General features: G+C 36.9%; 1 protein-coding gene across 8 annotated transcripts in view; it reads left to right on the top strand.

The window, feature by feature from the left end:
• Window positions 1–24,618, top strand: part of LOC134666050 (polypyrimidine tract-binding protein 2) — a 652,404-nt gene that overhangs the window by 590,606 nt on the left and 37,180 nt on the right. For all 8 annotated transcript variants that reach the window (XM_063523157.1, XM_063523162.1, XM_063523161.1 and 5 more), the window contains 2 exons: window positions 6,853–6,999; window positions 14,633–14,779. In XM_063523157.1, coding sequence (XP_063379227.1) covers window positions 6,853–6,999; window positions 14,633–14,779 — 294 coding nt within the window. The remainder of the gene's footprint in view (window positions 1–6,852; window positions 7,000–14,632; window positions 14,780–24,618) is intronic.

Raw genomic sequence — 24,618 nt, 5'->3', positions numbered from 1 at the left:
CATAACGTAACACACGCTAAAAACTCAATTTTAATCACAAAATGTTATCTTCCATAAGCAAATAAGGTGGGTAAAATATGCACACCTACCTATCTATCTATCTAATCAATCATGATGTTATAGAGGTATTCATTGTAAGGGCACTCTACATTTTACTACTAGTTTTAGGGCCACTAAAACCATTTGGCTATCTCATTTTATGGATTTCCACCGCGGGCGCGCAAAATGACCCATTCAAAAACTTATGAAACTATTCGGCGCAATGTTTACGTGAAGCTGCTCTTATTATCAACGATATAGTTTAGTTTATTTTTATTTGTTTAACTTGTTTGGATAGCTTTTTTAAATTGGACAGTATAATTGTTTTCGTTTTATTTTTAGGTACATCTTTTAGTTCTCATACTTCTCATCTCTTAACTGTTGTTTCTTTTACCAACAATAATATACCTTGTTGAGTTTTTTTATTAGATTAAACTTTTTTTTTTCAATAACGTTAACCCGATTGCGTATCATATGTTTTGTTGTATAGAATTGATAGTATTGTATAAATTTGTTTTTATAACATAGTCGTTATGGTGTGAAATCAGGTTTATTCTTTTCATCATTACTTAAACAAAAACTTAAACAATCTCGTGGAATAGTGATACTTTCCAAATACTCGTAAAATGCTTATCAAACACGTGTTTATAAAGCCTACATAGTGACTTAAAAGGTCAAAAATAGAAATAAAGTAAGTAACAAAATACCTACTCTGATTTATTGAAAATACATAACTGCAACGATGAATACTTTTAAAGCTAAGTCGAGTACCTAAAGCGATTCGGTGAGTCAAGTAGTGGCACTATTAAAAGTTTGCCCGTGGCAAAGTTGCCCCGTCCATTCCTATGCATGAATCACCTCGCTCGGGCACTCTCGCTTCTTTAAATATACATTACAACTATGAAATGAGTTAATTAACGTGTCGCTTGTTTACACGGAATGGCTGAATTGAAATGTAAAATTATGACTTCATCATCATCATCATATCAGCCAGAGGACGTCCACTGCTGGACATAGGCCTCCCCCAAAGAGTGCCACAACGACCGGTCTTGCGCCACCCGCATTTCGCGTACATCTTTTTGTTCTGAAATTATGACTTGTTTTATTTAAAATAAAATATAATAAGTTTGACATTTTTGATTGAAAAGAATAACTCTCTGCAGTGTTAAGGGGCCCACTGATTAACAGTCCGCCGGACGGTATCGGCCTGTCAGTTGTTCGGAACTGTCAAAATTTTGTTCTAACTGACCAAACTTAACTGATAAAACTTATTGTAATGTACACACACACACAACTTACCATATGAAACACCTTTTTTGAACTCTGTAAAAAATTTAAATATAATCAAGATCAATTCGTTATCCTGAACACTTAAAGCGGTAGAAGAGCATCGGAAAACTTCGAGCCAATCCGATAGAGTATCGATGGTGCTCGGCGATTTGATAACAATATTCCGTGGCTGCCAATTAAAAGTTCCAGGTGGTGGCTAGAATTTAACAACCGATGCAATTTCGCAGGACTGACAGTCATAAGCTTTTATAAACAAGTGCTGTTAGATTTATAGCAGTGGCCTATAAAATATCGCTTTTACGCCTCTTATATAATGTTAGATCTCTGAAACAACTGTTACATAGATTGTTCTATCAAAACGGGGCAGTGGAAGGAAATCAGATAATTAGGTAGTCATTAATTTATTCTTGACAGCTTTCCTTTTTAATCTCACTACGTATCTGTAAGCCTAGTAGTAAGATCAGATAATTAGGTAGTCATTAATTTATTCTTGACAGCTTTCCTTTTTAATCTCACTACGTATCTGTAAGCCTAGTAGTAAGATCAGATAATTAGGTAGTCATTAATTTATTCTTGACAGCTTTCCTTTTTAATCTCACTACGTATCTGTAAGCCTAGTAGTAAGATCAGATAATTAGGTAGTCATTAATTTATTCTTGACAGCTTTCCTTTTTATTTAATCTTACTACGTATCTGTAAGCCAGCAGGACAATTTCGACTGCGGGGTAATTTCAACTAATCTTCAATATTTTACATTATTAACAAGAGTCACACACGACACGACACATCTTTTTCACTATCTGGGCATATAAGGCACTCTAGTTAATAATGTAAAACATGGAAGATATTTCGATTAGTTGAAATTACCCCGCAATTGAAATTGCCCCGCTGCACCTTAAAATAAAGATACAATGCCAAGTGTTTAAATACCTATTACCTATTTTAAACTACTCGGTTTTAAAGGACTTACTTGTAATTTTTAAGATTTTAAATCATCTCTATACAAATGAAAATATCTTTATTTCCGATTAAAAACTAATACTTTACAATATCATTAAAACTAACTAGAAATTAAAGATTTAAAACCTAAACTAAAATTAAAATATAACTACTTAAAATTTAATTTTTAAGTAGTTATATTTTTAGTAGTTAATACTTATAATATTATATAAAAACTAAAATATACTAATAAAATATATGAAAATAAAAAGAAGTTATAAAGAGAATACACCTTCTAAAATCTCTGCCTGCGGCATTGAGCCCATAACGCTGGCTGCGTTACCTCTCTATAGGTACATATAAATATCACATGTCTGCTACATTAACCACGATTTACCATCAATTAACTACTAAACTATAAGTTTTTTTAACTTCAAACACGGACGCCTTACAAACTTGTAAGTTTTAAATATCGGGCCGAAGCAAAAAGTCCGGTAATAAGATTCGATGATTACAATTTGCATGCATAGGCCAAAAATATAGCATTATAAGATCGTTTGGGCGGACAAAAATTTGCCGACTTGTAATCGTGTAAACCCACCCGTCTCCTACGCCACAAGCCGATTACCGCACCGGCGTACGCTACCACCGTGTATTTTGTCAAGAACCCGCGTTTCCTTGACATGCTCATGTAAATTATTAATAATAGGTAGTATACGCAGTATGATTTATGTAGACCTTTATAAGTAAGTATATTTACAAGGCCTAGTTTTGTGTAAAACAAACACCGAAGACAGCTATCACTACAATTGTCTTATGCATATTTATGTAGGTACATGGCATACGGGTACCTAATTGTACAAATATTATGCCATTTGATTGACCATTACTGTCACAATGAAGGTAACCTATATATGATTGTTACTCGAAAATATCAGAGAGATGACCGACATTTTAAATTTTATATTTAGGTTACGTAAACTCACGCAAATTGTTGCGTTTTAGCGTTAACAGAATAGGTGTAGTGCATAATTGTTTTCCATCGTATTTTTCTCGGAAGCGTTCGTATTTGTCATACACTTTCCGTGAAAATACGATGAAAAATAATTATGCACTACATTATTATTTTAGTTATTTATTATACTAGAGATTACAACTTTATTGTTACATACAATGCCCCACAAAACTACATTTACTGTTAGTTATCTGTACTGTTAGTTAGAAAACTAGAGATGCGAATACGTTGCGACAATGTCAGACAGACAACACTGTCACTGACTACGAGTATATAGTTGAGTACAAAACAATTGAAAATTCTGTCCGTAACTCTTACGTTAAGAGTTAACGCTTATGCTTAGCTTCGTAACGATAACGAACACTCAGAAGCAACAATGAGAAATGATTCTCATGGGATCATTAACACGTCGGCGGCGAGACGAGATCACTAATGACAGCGGAGGCGGCCAACTGAGTAATAGTGTTTCAATAAACACGGCCCGCCCGGTCACGGGGAAAATCGACCGATTCCGAGATCTCCAGGAAAATGACACACGAGCTCCTTTTTTTTCTATCCCACCGACCCAGACAAGATTTAATATTTATGGATGAAATGTGAGACGGGGCGAATGATTTAAAGTGCCTGATGTGGAAATTGTTCCGCAGATTTTCTGACCCAGCGAAGTAATGTCTTTCTTTACGTTTTACGTACCACTTGTTTTCTTTCGCTCCCATGTCTAGCGAAATACCAAATCGTACCCTCTAGGTAGGCGAGCGTTCCCCGATTTACTTTCTTCCCTTTTGCAAGCCTGCTTGAGAAATATTTTTTATTTGTTTACTTACGGCGATTTGGTTCCTTTGATGTCGATTGTCACAGGATTTGGAAAGTACAAACAAAAATATTATGCCTGTGTCAACCTTTTCGCTAAATGTTATCTTAGATATTGTATTCGGAAATTTGTATTATAAAGCATAAAGATGTTCATTTTCCTTCTATAATATTTTTCGAATACTGCGAATTGTTTATATTATGCGAAACTCTTACGCACAATCTGTATTTTTGTCGATGTTTAGATATTGTTGATGCGGTTTTGGACGGTCGTTATAGAAATCAAGCTCATCACCAAAATAATAAGACTGTGTTTAAAAAAATGTTAAACATCGTGATTACGCTTACTAATTAGTTCAAATTATAACTTAGGTACAACTCTAATTCTTATACAAAACAAAAACTCAAAACGAACTATGAAAACATTCAACTTTACTCAGTGCTTAGCCGAGCCGGCTCACTTCGGCTGAACTTAACAATGTCGAACTAATAGGCATTAGACTCATTTGTTACACCTCCACGCTTCGCCGCTTGCCAAAGACGAGGCCAAAAAAGCCGAATAGATAGTTCACAACTTCTACGCCGAACTTCGACTGAGGAAGTTTCTTTGGATCGTCTATTATTTTAGATTCAATATTTTACGTAGCTTGTTTTATATTGATTTGGCGATAAGGTGGCGAACTATTTGTTAATGCATAAAATTAAAAGAAATTTAAATAGCAATATATAGGAAAATGTATGATGTCCCTGTAATAAACGTGAAACGCTCGATAAAATTTGGTCGATAGGTATCATTATCCTCTCCGCACTCACTCACTTTAGTCACTCGTTCCGCTCACTTAAGGTGAATGTATTAATAGTCACACAAGTGACGTGAGTTATACTTATAGTTTATGCCTGTTTTTGCTGTGATATATTAAACCAATCTATAAGATCACTAACATCGAGTAGACAATACGAATCGTGTAACAAGTACACAGAGCCTTAAAGCAAGCTTATTTCTTTGACTAAGATTATAATACCAGTAGGTACCTCGTTTTATAAATTGGAACTTCCATTTCCATTAGAACATCTGCTTTCACTCCATTGATTGTTCTTATTCCATTAGGTATTAAAGGTAGAGTAAAAGATTGATTTTCTTACGTCGCAAAAAACTCTGCTTAATTTCATCTAAACTACCGTAATAACCGTAACACAATTTGAAGTTCAAACCTCAATTGTCAATGTCTCTATAACAACGAAGGCTTTTTACTTACGTAAAGTCAAGTATCGGTATATATTGTCCTAATTCCATCGTTAAATATAATAGACTAAATGATTTACTTTCTTTCGTCGTAAAAAAGCACTTGCGTAATATCAGCTAAACCAACCTAATAACCGTAACACAATTTCGACTTCAAGCCTCAGTTGTCAATGCCTCAGTAATAACGCAGTCTTTTTTACGTAAAGTGAAGTGTCGCGATATATTCGGGCGCGGGCCCGTAATCAAAAGCCTCTCCGGGGAACAATGGCGCCCACATCGGGGTCGCCCCGATAAGCCTCGACAATTATACTACATCGACTTTTCAATTATCCAACCGGCTCTTCCCGCGAACAATGCTAGCTTTATTTATGTACTTACATTAAAACGGTCATTTCTGCGCCATTTAGACGCGCTCGCTTCGACGTTCCCCATTAGCGGGGATCTTCGTGTGTTCTTTTGAATGTACTGCGTTAAAGTGAAGATTGGGATGTTTTCACTCTCAATTTAGAAAAAAGGTAGCTAACGACCTATTAAAATGGGATACCTGCTAAACATATACGCTACCCATAGCGCTAAAATCAACAATCTTATTAGTAATTCATGAATTATCGTGTTGTTAATGTCCATAAGAATATTGGTGCTAACTTCTAGAAGCCTATCAACTTTTTATCATTAGGTATTAGGTTTTGATGATGTTACAAATGTAATGTAGGGCAACAAAGTTTCAACTATCACCATCAGTCGTATGTGGTCTAAGTGGCAGCGTGATAATGAAAGAGTCCATCTCTTTCAATCGGGTGGCCTTAAAAAGTGAAACTTACGGCTCGATTCGGAAAATGAATTAGATTTCTACTAGACTTCAACAAGTTACGATATGGATAATTTAAAGATATTTGTAAGATAGATATGTCAAATTTGACGTTTCCGCGATTCTGGAGATCCTCTTGAACGATTTAAGAATAAGAGATGTTTATTAGCACAAATATTAATAACTAATAACACAAAACTAAAATTCAATTACATAAATATTTGTGCCAAAAGGTCCTCACTCAGCTTATTTTCACGTTGTGTATCCTAGGACACACAACGTGACGCTGATTTTCAGTGAAGCCTACTTAAAGACTAAAGCTAAAACTAAAACTATATGATGGCAGAACCAAAATAAGAATTCAACAATGAATAATAATAAAAAGGCTATTGATTTTATATATACCGATGTATCATTTCGACAAGTTATGACTTAGATATCCAAGTCACATCTAGTCGATATCTAATGTAGATCTAGTTGATCTCTAAATCGTCTCTAGATCTTGTGATTATCTCGTAATCCGAATAGGCCTGTAATTTTAACAGATAAAACATACACATTTTTGACACCGACCGATACTAATAGACAGAAGCTTTATCTTGCCTTTATCGCGCGTTAACGGCAATCAGATTGGGCAGTCAGCCAGGAATATGGGTGGAGGTATAACAGATAAGAACCGAAATGAACAAACTTTCTTTTTGTCCGCAGGTGAAACTAGAACAGAATGTGGGCAAGCCGTCGCGCGTCATCCACATACGAAACATACCCAACGAGACGACAGAGGCCGAGATCATACAGCTCGGGCTGCCCTTCGGCCGAGTCACCAACGTGCTCGTGCTCAAAGGAAAGAATCAGGTCAGTTTCAACATTTCCCCTACCCCATGGTTGTCTGGAAGAGATCGCTTTTTAGAAATAAGACCAACTGTTGTCTGTCTGTATTATTTTCTTGTATTGAGGTGTGCAATAAAGAGTATTTGTATTTATATTCTAACGAAACAGCTTGAGAATAAAAACTGCGGAAATTGCGACACTAGAAGATGAAGCAAGGATTTAAGATAGTAAAATGGTTTTACTGTCCTCTGATGTTTGTATTTATAGTAAAAAGTTTAATTCAATGCAAATCATAGTAGCTATATGGCGCTGACACAAAGCCGCTGGCTTTGCACGATTTGCCTTTAGCTTTTTGAGTTTTGATGATTTGGAGTTTAGATGTCTGTGAAACTTGTCTTCCTCGGGCTCCACGGATACTCACCTTATCAGTCCAAATTTATCGCGATATTTTTCTTCATATTAAATATTTTTTTCGTAGAAAAGTCCCAAAAAATTATTTGGTGTGTGAGTCCGGGGAAGATTCGATCACCTCGGGTTTGGAAGCCGCACGCCTAACCGCTAAGCTACCATTACTTAGCGCGAACACATTTAAATGGCAAGGTTGCCGTTAAAAACGCTGATTATCAACACTCTACAACATTTTTTACGCTCACAAAACTTAAGCAAATTCCAAACACGAGAATGCTCCACCACTTGAAGCCCTCAAACTATGGAGAAGTTTTTGCGATGAATGGTGGACGCAAGTCAGCGGCCGTGGACAAAAGAACCTACCAACGCCAACCCTAATTTGAACCGTATGTTAAAAACAAAAGGACTCGCGCACCACTAATTACATCTTCCATCTTTTAAAAAAATGAAAACTGGGGCCCGATTCGGATTTTGAAATAGACATCTATTAGATATCTTTTAGACATCACCAAGATACGATAACGATATGTTTAAGATCTAACCTGTCAAATTTGACATTTGCGCGATTCTGCGGATACTCTTGAACGATTTCCACAGGATATGACTTAGAGATCCAATTCACATCTAATAGATATCTTAATCTATCTAACGTAAAAGTGACATTGGTTGCCCGAATTGCGCTGCAAAAGAGAACTAGTTCATATCTAAACTATAACGTATCTAGAATGGATCGAGTACGTGTCGTCTCTTGTGAATCTTGAAGTTCGAATACGGCAGCTGGTCCCTTGACTACATGAGGGTTCGCTTGTTGGTCTAGATCTAGAGTACAGAGACGTATATTATTATATTTATTATACAGCCCGATTCGAACTTTAAGATACGTCAATTAAAAGATCTAGAAACGATATGGATTAGATGGGTCAGTGTCAAAAGTGACGTTTTTGTTTGAAGAAACGTCACATTTGACACTGACAAATCTAATCCATATCGTTTCTAAATATATTAATTGACGCATCTTAAAGTTCGAATAGGGCAGATTAGTTTATTTAGTGTCGTTCATGATATGTCTAAGCTAAACTTATGAAAATATTTCACGACTAAAGAGTAAAATTTTGAGAGAGTATTTTTTCGACATTTGCATGGCTTTTTTTGGAAAATCAGATTTAATATTACCATTTTAGGAAGGGTCTTAACGTAAAAATATTCTGTATGTGGCACCACTCTATATATAAGTAGTTAGCGAAATATGGACATTTAAATATCGACATTGGTATGCCACTATTCAGACATTTCTAAGGCGCTGATGATATATATGTAAATGGCATTTTTGACATAAAGCAATACTCAAGAGTGACCGTTATAAAATTGTCACACTCAAATGTAGGCTCTAATAGTACCTAATGCAAATAATCCTCTTATTTCTGGCACAGGCCAAAACCAGGGTATTATATCCGTTCGTATGATAAAATTAAAGGTTGTCTTATCATGGACGCGTTAAAGTCGATTCTCTGAAGATATAAACAACAAAGTCACTGAATACAGTCCGAAACTTTTAAACACAAGTCTACGTCCAATAATATTTCTATGCTCGCTAACCTACTTAACGTCGGCCGCCTATAGTCGTACCTACAAAAACCTAAGTAGGTAGCACAATAGTCGCCGGCCTATTTGCGGAGAGCCAGCCACTTGTTGTGCATCCGCTCGCCCCACATATCGGGCTCTACTCGAGAGCCTGTTACGTCCACAAGCTAATTTATGTGTTTTTTTATATGAGAGAATAATAGGAAAATTTCCTTTGTAAATTAGTGCTGCAGCCATGTAAATTTGGATATAAAGAATAAAATTATTTATTGGAGTCTCGTAGATGCATTGTTAGTAATATGAAATCGAGGAGTGGTTTTTAAGCCGCCTTAGTACATTTTGCAATAAAATATTCCTCCTTCCTCCTATTACAGTAAAAAAGGTTATAAAACTATGTATGTATATGCTATAATTTTCGTAGCAGTGGCTGTACTGGCTAAAACAACTTATAATTACTGCTACGAAATACAACGCCTGCTACGAGTCCGATACTACACGTAGTAGTTTGCTACGTATAGTGCGTAGCACGGCGCTTCTTGTGCAGACCGACGCGCGACGTTGTACTCGGAGCGTATTGCAACATTCATAAGGCCCGATTCGAACTTCAAGATACGTCAAATATTATTATTACGTCTGGATTAGATGTCAGTGTCGAAAGTGACGTTACTTCAAACAAAAACGTCACTTTTGACACTGACATGTCTAATCCATAACGTATCAAGATGTAATATTTGACGTGAGTATCTGTTCGAATCGGGCCCATATGCAAATGGAAGCAGCATCGGCATTGTAACTTCGTTGAGCAGCACACATAAATATAAAATATTTAATTAATTTATTCTCTAAAAAAAGAAATCAATTTTATGCCAAAAATGACTTACATCATTTTGGAAAAGGGCTGATACTCTTCAAACTGCTAGATCATTGCTGATCACAGGAAACTCGCTTTCATGTAAAAAAACAGCATCGAAATTGGTTCCTCCGTTGGAGAGCTACGATGCCGCAGATAGACAGACACACAGACAGAGAGACATTGACGTTAAATATATAAAACTCCTCTTTTTGTGTCTCTTGTACATGTTATTGTAATTTTAGCGCTTTTCTGGTCTTCTGTTATTTTCTTATTATACCTTTAACCTTTAATCTAAAAATAGCACAACAATCGCCAGGTCAAGATTAATCACGCACAGAACAGCAGATATTATCGTCGCCCCAGTAATTAGACATTGTCGTACAATGACGACACGTCATCAGCCTCAGTTAATTTAGTATTCCTTGTACAATACGGACAAGAACACAATTAGTCTTGAGGGCCTCGCCGGCGAAATATAGTACGGATACGTGCCCGGCTGCTCGTTTTGTATGAAAAATTAATGCTGGTAAATAACTGAATGTAGTTTGGCGTAGTGTGCTTTTGTAAATTGTATTGCTAGGAGGTAAAATCCAAACTAAGATTTAATATACATGTGTAAAGATAAAGGCTTGCGAAATTGGCCAAGAGAAATATTTAAGGGAAGTAAGTATGTGACTGATTCCGTCTTAGGGTCGGTTGCACCAAACTGTTCGTATCGTTAAAGAGTTCGCTAAATTTTTATGTATGGAATGTTTCATAGTATAAGCGCTGGGGCGCGCCGGCTGTCGTTGATCAGTCTGTCAAATGTGGTTGGTGCAACTGGCCCTTAGTGGCTATTGCGTCTACGAGCGTATATGTCTTTGATTTTCAATCGTAGGAAAGAACCACTTGCTTTTGATTGCTGAAACTAAAAGCAATCGTTACCCTCATTAAGAAATTTTACCATGTCGATCTGTTTTATGTTACGCCACACTCGTAGAATATTAAATAAATAACGTCTACGGCACAAAACTAATCTCAATAGAACTAACTATCGCCCTTGTACTCGAGAACATACACAAAAACGAAATGCTTTTTTCAGAGATGATACTGAATAATTTTTTGAGTTGACCCCGGACGAGATTGCATCTCAAATCATATTTGGCGGAAATTAAGGGAAGGGGACATCTGAAATAAATTTGAATTTGGGTCGAGACCTCAATGAATATCCTTTATCGAAGTTTTAACTTTAAATTGAATAATGGTGACATTTCATTACAATATCAGATGTACAAGATCGATGCTCGTTACCAAGGTTTTGGGAACGTCTCGTCATCGGAGGCGTGAAAGGGTGGTACATATTTATTCGCCACTTAGAACGAAATCCGAAATGTTATAAATTCCTATGTATAGTTAATATTGTTTTGACATTATTTACAGTGAGTGCCACTCGTAGTTGGGTATGTTGTTAAAGTAAATATAAATACATTAAAAATAGATGCCAAATAAAAAAAGTAAAAACGTATAATAATAGCATTACATAAATGCATTCAATTAAATGAAAGTTTGCTACCCAGATACATAGTGAGGCTTTTTTTTTAATATTTCGAAAATTTTTGAATTGCTATGCTCTTTATGTCTGTGTTGATATAGATGTACTACGAGTACAAGTTAAAAACATAGGCCAGTATTTGTTGTCATACAACCGGATAAAAATAGGGACACTGTTAAACTGGTCCTTGTAACGCGATGAATCCGATAAGTATTGTGAACAGCCTTCTGATCTCTGGCTACGAGTGCCCAAGCCTGTTTAAGACGACATCCGACTGGTTTTACGGCATGTTTTACGTCGCGACAGCCTCAAGACGACGTGAAATTTACGATTTCCCGGTGACAAATTAAAAACGAGTTAGTTTACAACCGCGAGATAAAATAATAAAAAAGGAAAGCTATTACAGGAAAAGGACGCGACAATGTTATCCCCGCTAATAAATAGCTTGTATGACATCCGCCTCGTCTCCGCGTGAGGGAAAACAATCTTCCTTGTTTGAAAAGAAACGAGGGAATATATTTTTGCGAACTGTGACAGACTAACTTTATGCAGGTATTATTGTTGTACACAAAATCAGTTCAATAACCTTTAAATTAATACGTATCAATTGAGGAGTAGCCATTAAGGTGGCTGTAATGTCTGTATAATAGGTACGACTTGTAGGTATGTGTGGCATCTCAATATTCAATATCTATACCTATTGAAATACATGCCGCTGAAATACTGAATAAGACGGCGGAAGAGGAAATGTTTAACGTGTGGGTGGAACGACAACAAATTGTGGACTATACGGTGACTTGGACTTGGAGCCATGCCAAAGGGACAATCTAAGGAATATCGTAGCGATTTAACTCGTTCGTCTTCACTTCAAACTTTCTGACAATTTCACAACAAAAATCAATATGAGTCAATAATTATCAACTTAGGTTAAGTACCCATTTTTAACCCTTAACTACTAGGTAAGATTACTTACATACAAAGCCTTTGACATAGGTTGATTGCGTTTTAATCCATTAGCCCACCTGTACTTTCGGTTGACGAATCAGAATCCACCTGAGGTGCGGTCAACGAACCTAATACCTGCAAAGCCTCCACAGGGCCTGCTCCGTGTCCTATGTCACTTGAAGCTAATCAATTTCAAGCGCACTCCTGTACCGAACTTTATACTTTGATGGTTTCAGGGGTTTATTTGAAAAGAGTATCGTAGTTGACGTTAATCGAAGCTCTGAGGGTCCGATGACAAAGGCGCTATCAGTGGAGAGGTGGGCAAACAGCGCAAGTGGGCGCGGACAATCGCCTCCACTCTGTGTGATTAAACCCAAAGAGCCGTTGACATTATTTTACGAGTATGATCGACCCGCGCGTGACAAAGTGATAATGGGAATTGATTGATACACAAACATTTATGGAGGGTTTGCGTCGTTTTTACATGAAAGTGAGTTCATTTATGCACTAGTAGGTGAATGAGTTTTATGCGTAATTAAAATAATGTAGTAGTAAAAATATGTAGCTAAACTTTATTTTCATTTTAATTTTCATTTTTTCATTTTACTTCGTCTGCTGTTACTCTTTGGAGGAGCACGATTCTGATTCCCTTGTGATTTTGAGGTATATTTTCTGACATTTTCTCATCAATATGTACATGAGTAATGGTTCTTTGAAACTATCTATGTAAACTAGGACTAATGAAAGCACCCCACGGTCGTACTTATGTGTGTGTAGTTTTTAATACAGAAAAACACCAAGGCTCCAAACACACTTCTTCATAGCGCCCTGAACACACCGCCGCTTCTTTTTCAAACTGTCAAAACACTCGTTTTTAGGGTTCCGTACCCAAAGGGACGGGACCCTATTACTAAGACTTCGCTGTCCGTCCGTCCGTCCGTTCGTCCGTCCGTCCGTCCGTCCGTCCGTCCGTCACCAGGCTGTATCTCACGAACTGTGATAGCTAGACAGTTGAAATTTTTACAGATGATGTATTTATGTTGCCGCTATAACAACAAATACTAAAAACAGAATAAAATAAAGATTTAAATGGGGCTCCCATACAACAAACGTGATTTTTGACCAAAGTTAAGCAACGTCGGGAGTGGTCAGTACTTGGATGGGTGACCGTTTTTTTGCATTTTTTTTTGTTTTTTTTTTGCGTTATGGTACGGAACCCTTCGTGCGCGAGTCCGACTCGCACTTGCCCGGTTTTTTCAATACATTTTTAGTGTTTTATTTCGTACACGTTGTGAAATTATTTACACTACAATCAACATCACTATTTCTCGCGCTTGCTTTGCGTGTTTGTTTTTTAATTAGCATCACACAAATATTCTATTTAGTCTGCGGTCTACTGCGGCCGGTAGCGGTGTATTTTGCACATTGGTCAGCCGTATTCAAATGCCAAAAGCAGGATTCTGCGGTCGTGAATGGGGCAGGTGAAATAGAGCACGGACAGTACTGTCGAAATTAATACAATGGTTTCCGTACCCAGTATATAAATGGAATACTTGAGTTTACTATTACTGTTGTTTGCTAAATTGTGCACAACTCTAATGATGCTCGGTGGATAGCAACGGAACGGAAGATGTTCTGTGTTGAGGTTTAAGATTTTAGACTTCCTGAAGCATTTTCATATAGTATTAGTACCAGATTCTGGTCTGGGGATTATTATGTTTAGTGAATTGTGCATTACGCTAATGATGTTGCTTCACCAGTTATTTTTCTTAACAAGCCCAACTAGAGAAGACAGCATTTTAAGTAATGCTGCCGTATTCGAACTTCAAGATATTCACAAGAGACGACGCGTACTAGATCCATTCTAGTTTAGATATCAACTAGTTCTCTTTTAAAGCGCAATTCGGGCAACCAATGTCACTTTTACGTTAGTTAGAGTAAGATATCTATTAGATGTGAATTAGATCTCTAAGTCATATCCTGTGGAAATCGTTCAAGAGTGTCACCAGAATCGCGCAAATGTCAAATTTGACAGGTTAGATCTTAAACATATCGTTATTGTATCTTAAGGTAATACAACTTTCTTACTGCCCGATTCAAACTTTAAGATACGTCAGTCAATAGATCTAGAAACGATATGGATTCTCTGTGTCAAAAGTGACGTTTTTGTCACCTTGGTTATATACGCCCCATGTACTTCATGTATGCCTATCTTTAAATTCTTCAGATTGGTCTTTTAAATATCGTTCATACATATGTTGTTGTAGGGGGAGGCCTATGTTCAGCAGTGGACGTCTTATGGCTGAGATGATGGTGATGATGATGATATGTTGTTGCAGGCCTTCCTCGAGATGGCGGAGGAGATATCAGCAGTGGCGATGGTGGCGTATTTCGGCGGGTGCGTGGCGCAGCTGCGCGGGCGCGCCGTCTACGTGCAGTTCTCCAACCACAAGGAGCTCAAGACCGACCAGACGCACAGTAACGCCGTAAGTTACATGTCTACTTACCCCCCTTATTCATAGACGTTTACTAAAGTTGACAAGCCGATAATAATCGTTTATCCCTTTCCGACATATTGGTATTTGGTATGAAGGAAAGGGACAAACGATTATTATCTTTCTGCTATAGACTCTTGGTGGATTACAAACATTTTGCATCGAAAATGGACCAAGGCTTTTTCGCACTTTTCACATTTTTTTTGGTGGTCAAAAATCAAGAAAATCACGGTTTATTTATTGGTATAGGAAGCCCCAGGAGAACGCCTGCTACCTATATAGTAGTAGGTATCCGAATAGTAATTCTATTTGCAGTTGGCCCTATCCTCAAAACTTTACCGACCCATAGATTTACAGCCCGATTCGAACTTCAAATATTACGTCTAGATACGATATGGTTTAGATAAGTCAGTGTCAAAAGTGACGTTTTTGTTTGAAGGAACGTCTCTTTTGACATATGACGTACTTTTGAGTAATATTTGACGTATCTTAAAGTTCGAATTGGCCATTAGAGTTTTAATATCCAAAGCTAAAAGCTACGATTAGTTGAGCTACGTCGTAACCCGTAGTAAGTACTTTCATTTATTCCGCTTACTAGCAAAGGTACAGTTGGTGTAACAGCAGTAAGTAATACTTACCAATTGCAAATAGTAAGTAGTACGAATACATTTTGCCTATAACAGATTAAATTATTTATTATCATAATTTTTACACCTATATTTTACATAATTATTTCCAGTAAACAATAAATATAATTAATCGATACAATAACAAACGTAAACTTAACTCCGCGTTTGAAATACAGCACTCTATCTAATTAGCAAAGATTATCATTTGATTTGTACCTAAATTGCGTAGTCGCATACGTAATTGAAAACGGTTGAATCCGGCTCAAAACGTACATCGTTACTAATGACGTAACGATAGTTCAATTAGCCCTATTACAACTACAAGCGGATTATCGTACGCCACGCGATCGAGCATTAAGGCCGACGCGACGGTACCAATTGGGAAATTTAACCCCCGGGCTATGGCCTGCAGCCGACCTGTTAATTTAATCTTTGTTGGGGGCATCAAGGACCCACAATTTAGATAACAGTATTCAATAAGCTTGTACAGTTAGCCGCAGTTGGGTCTGTATCTACTGGTACATGAACGTGGCACCTACGCGACAGCGATCATACAAAACGGGTGATGTAATTTTTTCCATTGTGTATGTTATTCGTCAATGGGGCGTCATCGCTTAACGCGTCGCAACTTTCATAGATGCCTAAGTGCATATTGAACTCTACTAAAAGTCATCATCATCACAGGCCTTTCCGTCTATTGCAGACGATTTATACATTGCTGTGCAGACACCGGGTTTGGTGACTGTGGAGGCCGATGCGTGAGCGGCATGACCTCCCACATTTTTGGCAGAGAAAGCTCATGCCATCCGAGGTTCCAGTCCCGGTTTGCTTTCTGCGACACCTTCTGCTATCTAAAGCATTAAACCAGGCTTGGTCGCATAGCCTTCTCCCCTCCACAACACGCTTGAGCCATCCATCACGGTCTTCAGCTAAGGCTTCCCAGGCATGGTGGTCGATTTTAAATGCAGACATGTCTCGCTTGACACAGTCTTTAAAGCGCAGCATCGGTCTTCCCACGTTCCTTTTAGCATACGCAACTGCACCGAGCAAGACACGTCCGACCGACCGACCGAGAATACCTCGACGTGTCTACTAAAAGTAATCTTACACTTTTACTTATAAACTTTAGGTGTGTATCCGTTTTTTTAACAAAGTCCAAAGAGATGCTACGCCAACAACACATACCTATAACTTTTAATGTATTATTTATTGGCATATTACAAACATACTTAGCCAAATTACAAAAAAAGCATGAGCTAAATAGATAGCAACATTTTAAAATTAAGAACAGACCGTTTTAATTCTAAATGTCCTCCTAGTCGTGGCACTTTTATTAAACTGCCGTGCCGTGATAACGAATAGTAGAGTCGGCAATGTTACAATTGCACAGATACATAACGGATGAATAAATATAGCCATAGAGAAAGTCATAGTTTCAACGCGAGACTTGTATCCCTACAAAATTAAGTCCGAATTGTTACCCTTCGTATTATTGCGGCCAAGTGTACGGGCTTCGAACTCCGAGCGACGCTGTTCGGATTTGATTGAGTTACCAAACTATGACTGTTGTCTGTCTATCCGCCCCTGATAACACAAACGTGAGCGCCTTGAGTTCGTCCTACGCATATCAGATTTTGGGACTCAAAAATATCCCTTACTTTTTAGTTTTTACTAATACCAATATTTACACATTTTACAACTGTCGATGTTGATTTTTATTCTAATAGTAAGGTAACTAAATTAGGTATAAATGAAATAACCTTGTTAAAAACGTGCTACGAACCTCAGCTATTCATTGTTTGTTAATCTGTAACTTTGACTTTTTTGTAAAAAAGTGGTAAACATGATTTAACTACTAATTTAGACTTGTAAATTTTTATTAGTTTAAATAATAAAAGCTTATAAAAAATGAACCCGTTTTCATAAAAAATATACCATTGTTTTTATAAAGCATTGGTAGCATAGCTGTAAGGACGTGTGATTTTTAAGCCGGAGGACACGGGTTCAAACACTTCAAACCCCGACTGGTACCAGTTAACATCAAAAGTAATGAGTTTTTAAGTTTTTTGTAACTTATGTATGATAAGTAGTTACCAAGCAGACCCTGGGCTCCCATGGGCCGTAGCAAAAAATCTGGGACAACACCAAAAAGACGATATGATTTTTTCTTAATAAAATCTCTGCGGCCCTGACCACCGGCAGCTTGGGCCCTGCCCCGCTGCTGGCGGCACCCTAGGTTAGGTTTTTTATAATGTGTTTATACTTATTTTTTGTTGTTTTTTATGTGTTTTTGTATTTTACTTTTATATTCATGTTATAAATGACCTAGCCTAAGAAGAAAAATAAATAAATGAAAGAATAATTTATATAAACAGCAAATCTATTATAAGGCTTAACAATGTTTAATCTTTTAGCCTCATCATGTAATTTACCAAAAGCAATGTATTTTTATTAGCCCACCGGCCATAATTGGTAGGGGCTTACACCGCGCAAAACTAATAACATTTTACAATAGTGATGGACCCTCAATTTGTTAGCCTCATCCGCCACCACAATGGGATGGGAGATCAATATTTTCGGTAACAAAACACCCCACGGGAGGATTAATTAAGACGCTTAATTAGTTTCATTTACCCACGAAACCTATCAAAAACAACCCTCGGCCTCTGACGCTTGATTATTTCAGTAGGAAATGCTTTTTACCTGAATGAAGCCTGTGCCAATCACGAAAATGCAGGTTTGTTTATTCAATGTTGCCTTATTATATGAGGACGGTTTTGGTCCCAAAGTCTGCGTAATCCCTCACAATAAACGTTGGCGGATTTTCAACATAATAAAATACACAAAATAATTTAAACTGGTTCACAAAATATACGTGGCCTAATGATGTTTTTATATAACAGCAGCCCAAATTGCTGTGTACCTATTGGTGTATCGGGAAATATTTTTAATCCATTATTATATTTACGATTTCTGTTCATTATTTTAATGTGAATTCGTTTATTTATTTATCGTATGGCATATGTACACGTCACCGGACCACAATGTCAAATGAATTCGTTATGCTTCCGATATACCACCCCCAGCATCACCCTATGACAAATGACTATGTACGAAAACTTAAGCACTGCACTGTCTAGAAAGTAGTTTGACCTATCTTAAGGGGCCCACTGATTAACAGTCCGCCGGACGGTATCGGCCTGTCAGTTGTTCGGAACTGTCAAAATTTTGTTCTAACTGACAGGCCGATACCGAGCGGCGGACTGTTAATCAGTGGGCCCCTTTAGTAGTAGCACAATCAATTAGTGAATTAAAGCATATCTAAGGTAATTCTATATAACACGTTGCCCTAGATTAATTAAAATAACACTAATTAGAACAAAGCCTTGATCGTCGTTAGATAATATTGTCACACGCAAATTATTAGGCATTATAATAGTATAATAGATTGTTTGTTCTGATTGCCGACAGCAAACAACCGTCAACATGTGGCTAATTAATGTAATGATTAATTCTAAATAGATACGCGCGTCTATTTGATCAGATCAATTACACACCTTTCAATGTATCATTCAGTTTGCGATACAATAGTTTGCGGCTTCTATGATAGGAACAAAGGATAGCTAAATGCAAAGTGGAAAACTGGAGGATGATATGAAAACAGGATAATACTAGGTTAGGGGGCGTCCATTAGAAGCATTTCCAATACTGGCTAGCGGGACAGGACTGCCTCTGGGCACACATTTCTCTTTGGTCCAGTGGTTGACTGGCAGAGAATGCCATAAGGCATTAAGTCCGGCTTTTTTACTTTTTGCGTGTATCTGTGCAATAAAATATCTGGGAGACCGAATTTTGCTCGGGAAACATATAAAAACTCAAAAATGCGCGTTTTCCCAGAGTTAAGACTAGCTAGATCGAGTTAGCCACCAAAAATAAGCATGTGGATGAAACAAACAAGAATTGCTCGTTTAAAGGTATAAAATAAATGCCTTTAAATCAAAACAGTGTTCCATGCTGCGGAACTGCGGACAGAGAGGAATTCTTCAAGAACTTGTTAAACCACTACCTACGGAAAATAATCGTTCAGAACCTCCAACTGCCACCCTTGTCCTTCGTAGGGAATTAATCCTCAGCGATACTAAGGGTTTGAAATCAGTGAAGCATTGGCTCAAATAATTGCGACTATGATTTGACGCGTGTCTTCCTTCCGACCCGTTCGCTCCCCGCGTATTCTCATTCATACAAGAGTGCGAGAGCATCGGGTTCTTGAATAAACCAGTGTAAAATGACCTCGGATTAGGTAAAAATTGTATGTATGCGGAGAGCGTACACTAACTAGCTTCAGTAGGCTGTGATCGGTAAGCAATTGAAATGAAACCTGCTTAGTAATGACGACTCGACTGGGGCACTCGTCTCGATGTCGTTACACCATTATCAATGTTCTATTTCCCTCTCCGTTCCGATGCTTTGTATCTGCCTATGTACTTTGGTATATATATCTGCGTTGAAAACATAGATATATGCATAATGCACGATTTTTTAATTCAGTTAATTCGATGGATTACATTTTATATATTTCGTCCTTCGTCAATAAGTTGAGCTTCTGTTGGTTCACCTGATTTTAATACGCAATTTTAGGTGGCAGTTTTATTGCCTTTAAAATGCTCATGAATTACATCGAAATAAAACGGTAAACGTACTATTTTGTTTCGTTTAAAAAGTTTTTCAACTGCCAAAGTTTCAGAAACTAAAGTGAAACTCGATATCACCCACTTCGTTTGGCGCTAAAACTCATTTAAAACCTCCATTAATGGATTAGGACACTAAGTGCGCCCTCAATATTTGTACTTATTTTAATATCTTATTTGTTACTGAGACCGCGTTAAGCAACAATTTAAAAGGTTTATCTGTAATTGAAAGTGGTCATATACCTAAATATATTAGGTACACCGTCTTAAACTCCGTAGCATAATTTAGTCTATTGCCTTTGTCACAATTTGGGGATATCATTGTATTCGCGCACTATTAAACTTATAATGAGGGTCGCACAATAAAACTGATAGGCATCGTTATGGCGGTTGTTCTTCAAACCGTTTGCAAAGAATCTTACTTAACCCAAACTTTGAACACTTAACACGCGTCCTTACAAAACACTTTTTTTAGAATCCAACACTCCTGACCTGAATCATTAGTATTCTGAATATTATATTTTGTATATCATGCATGTTGGTTGAACGAGCTTATTAATGCGCTGTTTGAATCTAGTTTGTTACGTGAGTCTTGTCTTTAATATAAAATAAACAGGTAATACATGTAGGTAAGGTAGATTTTACTATTGTATGTATGTTAGTTTGTAAGGTATGTATCTATGGGCCTTAGTTGCCTGATAATAAATGATATTTGATTTGATTTGAATACAAATTCATGAACAAACATTTATAACCATATTGACGACTAATGTTAAATCTCGTAATTTTTTTCCCTGAAGAGTTAGTTTTAGTTTCTGTTAAGCTCTGGAATACATTTTTGTCCGTACTTAGATTAAGTAACGATGCATTTTCAAAGAGCGCTTTAAATGCAGTGCTTTGATCAATCATGCGGTGTGAAAGGTTTTTGTGGTGCTTGAATAGAACTCGGTAAGAGCGAGCGGAGTTATTTTGTGGCACCGTCGTCGCCAGAACATCTGCCTCTGGTCGCCTGCAAGATTGCGGGCAACAAATAAGGCCTTTTATATTATTTGAGACGCCGCCAGCCATACTTTTAAAGATGAGCTTTGGATTCGAGAGTATGCTCCAAATTCTGTATAAGTTTGGTGATGCAAAGAAGCGCAGACATGCATTAGGATATTGTCAGTGCATGCATTGACAAAAATCCACTCTCGCTCAAACGTTCAAAGCGCGGTGCAAATAACAAAAGGGTTAATATTTCCAAAAGCCATCGGTTCCTGTCTTGCAAAACAAAACATACGCAAGAAAATGTGACAAAGAAAAAATAAGAAGAACGGAGGGGCAACTCAACGCGAATTTGTACGGCAGCCTTTGCCGTCGGCGCCAGGCTTAGCATGACATGGTTAAAGCCTTATTTTTGTGTGGCCTGCCCGCTTGTCAGCCCGGCGCGGGGCACAAAGCCATGTGGAAATATAGGATCAAAGAGTGCCGCGCCCCCCCTATCGTTACGACCTTCTCACCGTATTTCATTCGACGTTTTTTGATTATAAATACTAAATAAATGTGTTTTTCACGCGCTTTTTTAACAAAATTAGAAGATTAGGGTAGGTATGTTTCGTTACATTCAATTATTTAGTAAAGCGTTTTATTTTTATTTTATTGATCAATATTAAAGACATATGTGAATCTAAAACCTAGCTTAACAGGATATTTAAATTTTCGGGCAGAATGATCGTACAAAGTTTATAAGTTTATAAATAATACCTAATTTATTATTTATACCTATTTAGCATCTTGCCCTAGATTACGCCATTATAAAATGAAAGTATCAGCTTAAAACTAAAATATTGGTTGTTTTTAAAGATCAGAATCTTACTATGGAAAATTTCTTGTATTACTAACTATTGCTTCATGCGAAGAATATGTAGCGATTTTTAAGGTAAAAATTCGATTATACTTGACAGCGCACCAAGAAGATTCAGGTGGATGATCGTAATCACTCACAAGTACTAGAATAAAATTGAATTTCTAATTAATTTTCATTTTCACTAAAGTAATTCTCAAGAGTATACCCAAAATTTCGGATCCGAACTTAGCATACGTGAGAAGCAAATGCCATCTAATCAATAAGTGGATGTCTATTCTTAGCAATATCCAATGACGCTTAGTTAAATTTATAGATAACACAATAAGACAAGCTTCATGGAAGTTTGTTTTCGACTGTGTGTTTCACAGACTTCTGCTGGATTATGACCGTGAATAATTATCTCAATGCATAATGCAGTAATATGTATTTACATATATCTACCTACTGTGTTTAAGAAAGACGGTTATAGAAACACTGTCAGACAACGCACAAGCTATTAAACTGTTGAAGCTGTAGGGGCTAGAATTTTTAAATATTCTTCAAATATTGTAGAGCGTCACTGTGAAAGGATTCTTTGGAATTCAAAAATGAAAAATGAGGTTGAAAGTGTTTAATGGCTTCAATACTGACAAAGCCGTGGGCTCAGGTTAATTAATATATATTAGAATAGAATAAAATAGAGAGCGTTTATTCGTGACTAAAAAAACAACAAGAAAACAACAAGTAACACAACAACATAAGACCATATTTGACCGTGATTATATAATACGGACGTCCTGCCGGTGACTGTGGTCTGTGTCCGTACATATAGCGTTGCACTAAATTAAGCACCATGTTACATATTACTATTAACTACTAAGTAAGTACAGCCCATACAGGTCTTAAGCAAAGAGCAGACCAAATTTGCTCTTTGATGGTTCTTCCTATGTTATTGCACTAGTATTTATACGATTTTTTACGAATTATACAAAATTGTCGTTATGGTTGGCTAGAAGTGAATATCACAAACACATTTTCCGATTTGTGTTTATTAAGTACCTATTTAATACAGTTTAAATTAACTGCTTCGCTTCTATTTATAAACCAGTACACACTAAATAAACATAACTAAACGTTAAATAAGTATGCAATAATTAATTAGATCCATTAGAAAATGGACGTGCCATTTACCGTTGTTGATTGATTTTGTTATCTTAACAAAGCACTTACCGCAATGTTGATTGAACATACAGAATATAGGGGTAAATACTCGTATGTGTTAGACGACAATAGGGTATTATACTGTATTTAATAGTATTTTATGCAACCGTTGTTTAAGAGAGGTCAAAAAAGGCGAGTGGCGTGAGTAACAATTTGAGGCGAAGCGGAAAATTGTTAATGAAGACGCCACGAGTATTTTTTGACTCAGTTAAACAACGTTGCATACAATACTTTTTCTACGACAAATTACTTGCTTTGAAATAAAATTATAAATTTAACGAAAATTTTTCATTCAATAAATAGCAAAGAATGAAGGGTACGGGCGGGAAAAGAATGAATGATATAAAAAAAACTTGACTGTGGTTCACTCATCTGTCAAAGATGGCAATTAAAATTAGGTTGGCAACAATGTATTTCATACAATATTTTTTAAGTGGTGATTACACGAAGTATCGTAAAAGTGACAAAAAGATACTGCGTATATGCTCAAATACTTTATTTGGGGATATACTAAAGACTTGTCTTGACAACTATAAGATAGGGGTTTAAAGGTATGTGCACAACCCTTTAAATGACAAATAAAAGTACGGGAGTAGAAAAAAATAAATTATTTTACACCATGTATGAAATAAAGCACCAGATAATTATTAGAAAAACACAGATATGAGTTATTTTTAAACACAAGTTCTATTTAATAAATCGGATAGAAATATAAATGGCGAGTTGACCGTGACGTCACGATGTAATGTTTCATATAAAAGCCATATTAGCAAATCGTTTTGACAGTTCTAAAAAGTAACTGATGAATTAGGAAAATACCCTATTCATCAGTTCATAGGATCTTTTAGAACAGTGGTCGGCAACCAGCGGCCCGCCAACCTCTCGCTTGCGGCCCGCGAGCCTCCCTGGCTATTTTGTATGTAGTACTGACGGTCGACAATGTCTGCTAAAGTCACAAATATTACCAAAGTGCGGCCCGCGTCATCTTCGGTAACTAATATGTATGTGGGCCTTGCTAAAAGGTCTGCACTGTCTGCACCGGTCCGTCACTGATGACACTCCTCGGTACGGAGTGAAACGTGTTGACCGTTTTTCGCCTTAAAATACGTGAGTGACCCGTTCTTAATATATTTGTTATGTCTATGTCTCACGGAAGTTTTGTTATTAAAATTACACATTAATTAAATTTGTTAATAGTACCTATGTGATTAATTATTACATGATAATTTAATATAAACATTCACAAATGAGGAGTGTCTTTTTAAAAGGGGCTTATTTCTCTATGAAAATACAAAAATAAACTCTTTTGAAAAGACACTCCTCAAATGTCTTTCTAAATCTAATTGTATGAGCATCTTTTACGCTTCGTCTAGGGGTGAGTGATCAATGAAACCCCCGGTCAATGTTATCTCCGGATCCGGAACAAGCGACCGCGTACGCGAGATAACTCTCCTCTGTATTAAGTTT

Source organism: Cydia fagiglandana, chromosome 7, assembly GCF_963556715.1.
Source record: "Cydia fagiglandana chromosome 7, ilCydFagi1.1, whole genome shotgun sequence".
Classification (NCBI taxonomy): domain Eukaryota; kingdom Metazoa; phylum Arthropoda; class Insecta; order Lepidoptera; family Tortricidae; genus Cydia; species Cydia fagiglandana.
The sequence above is the reverse complement of the archived record's forward strand: the minus strand, read 5'-3'. Positions and strand labels throughout refer to the sequence as shown.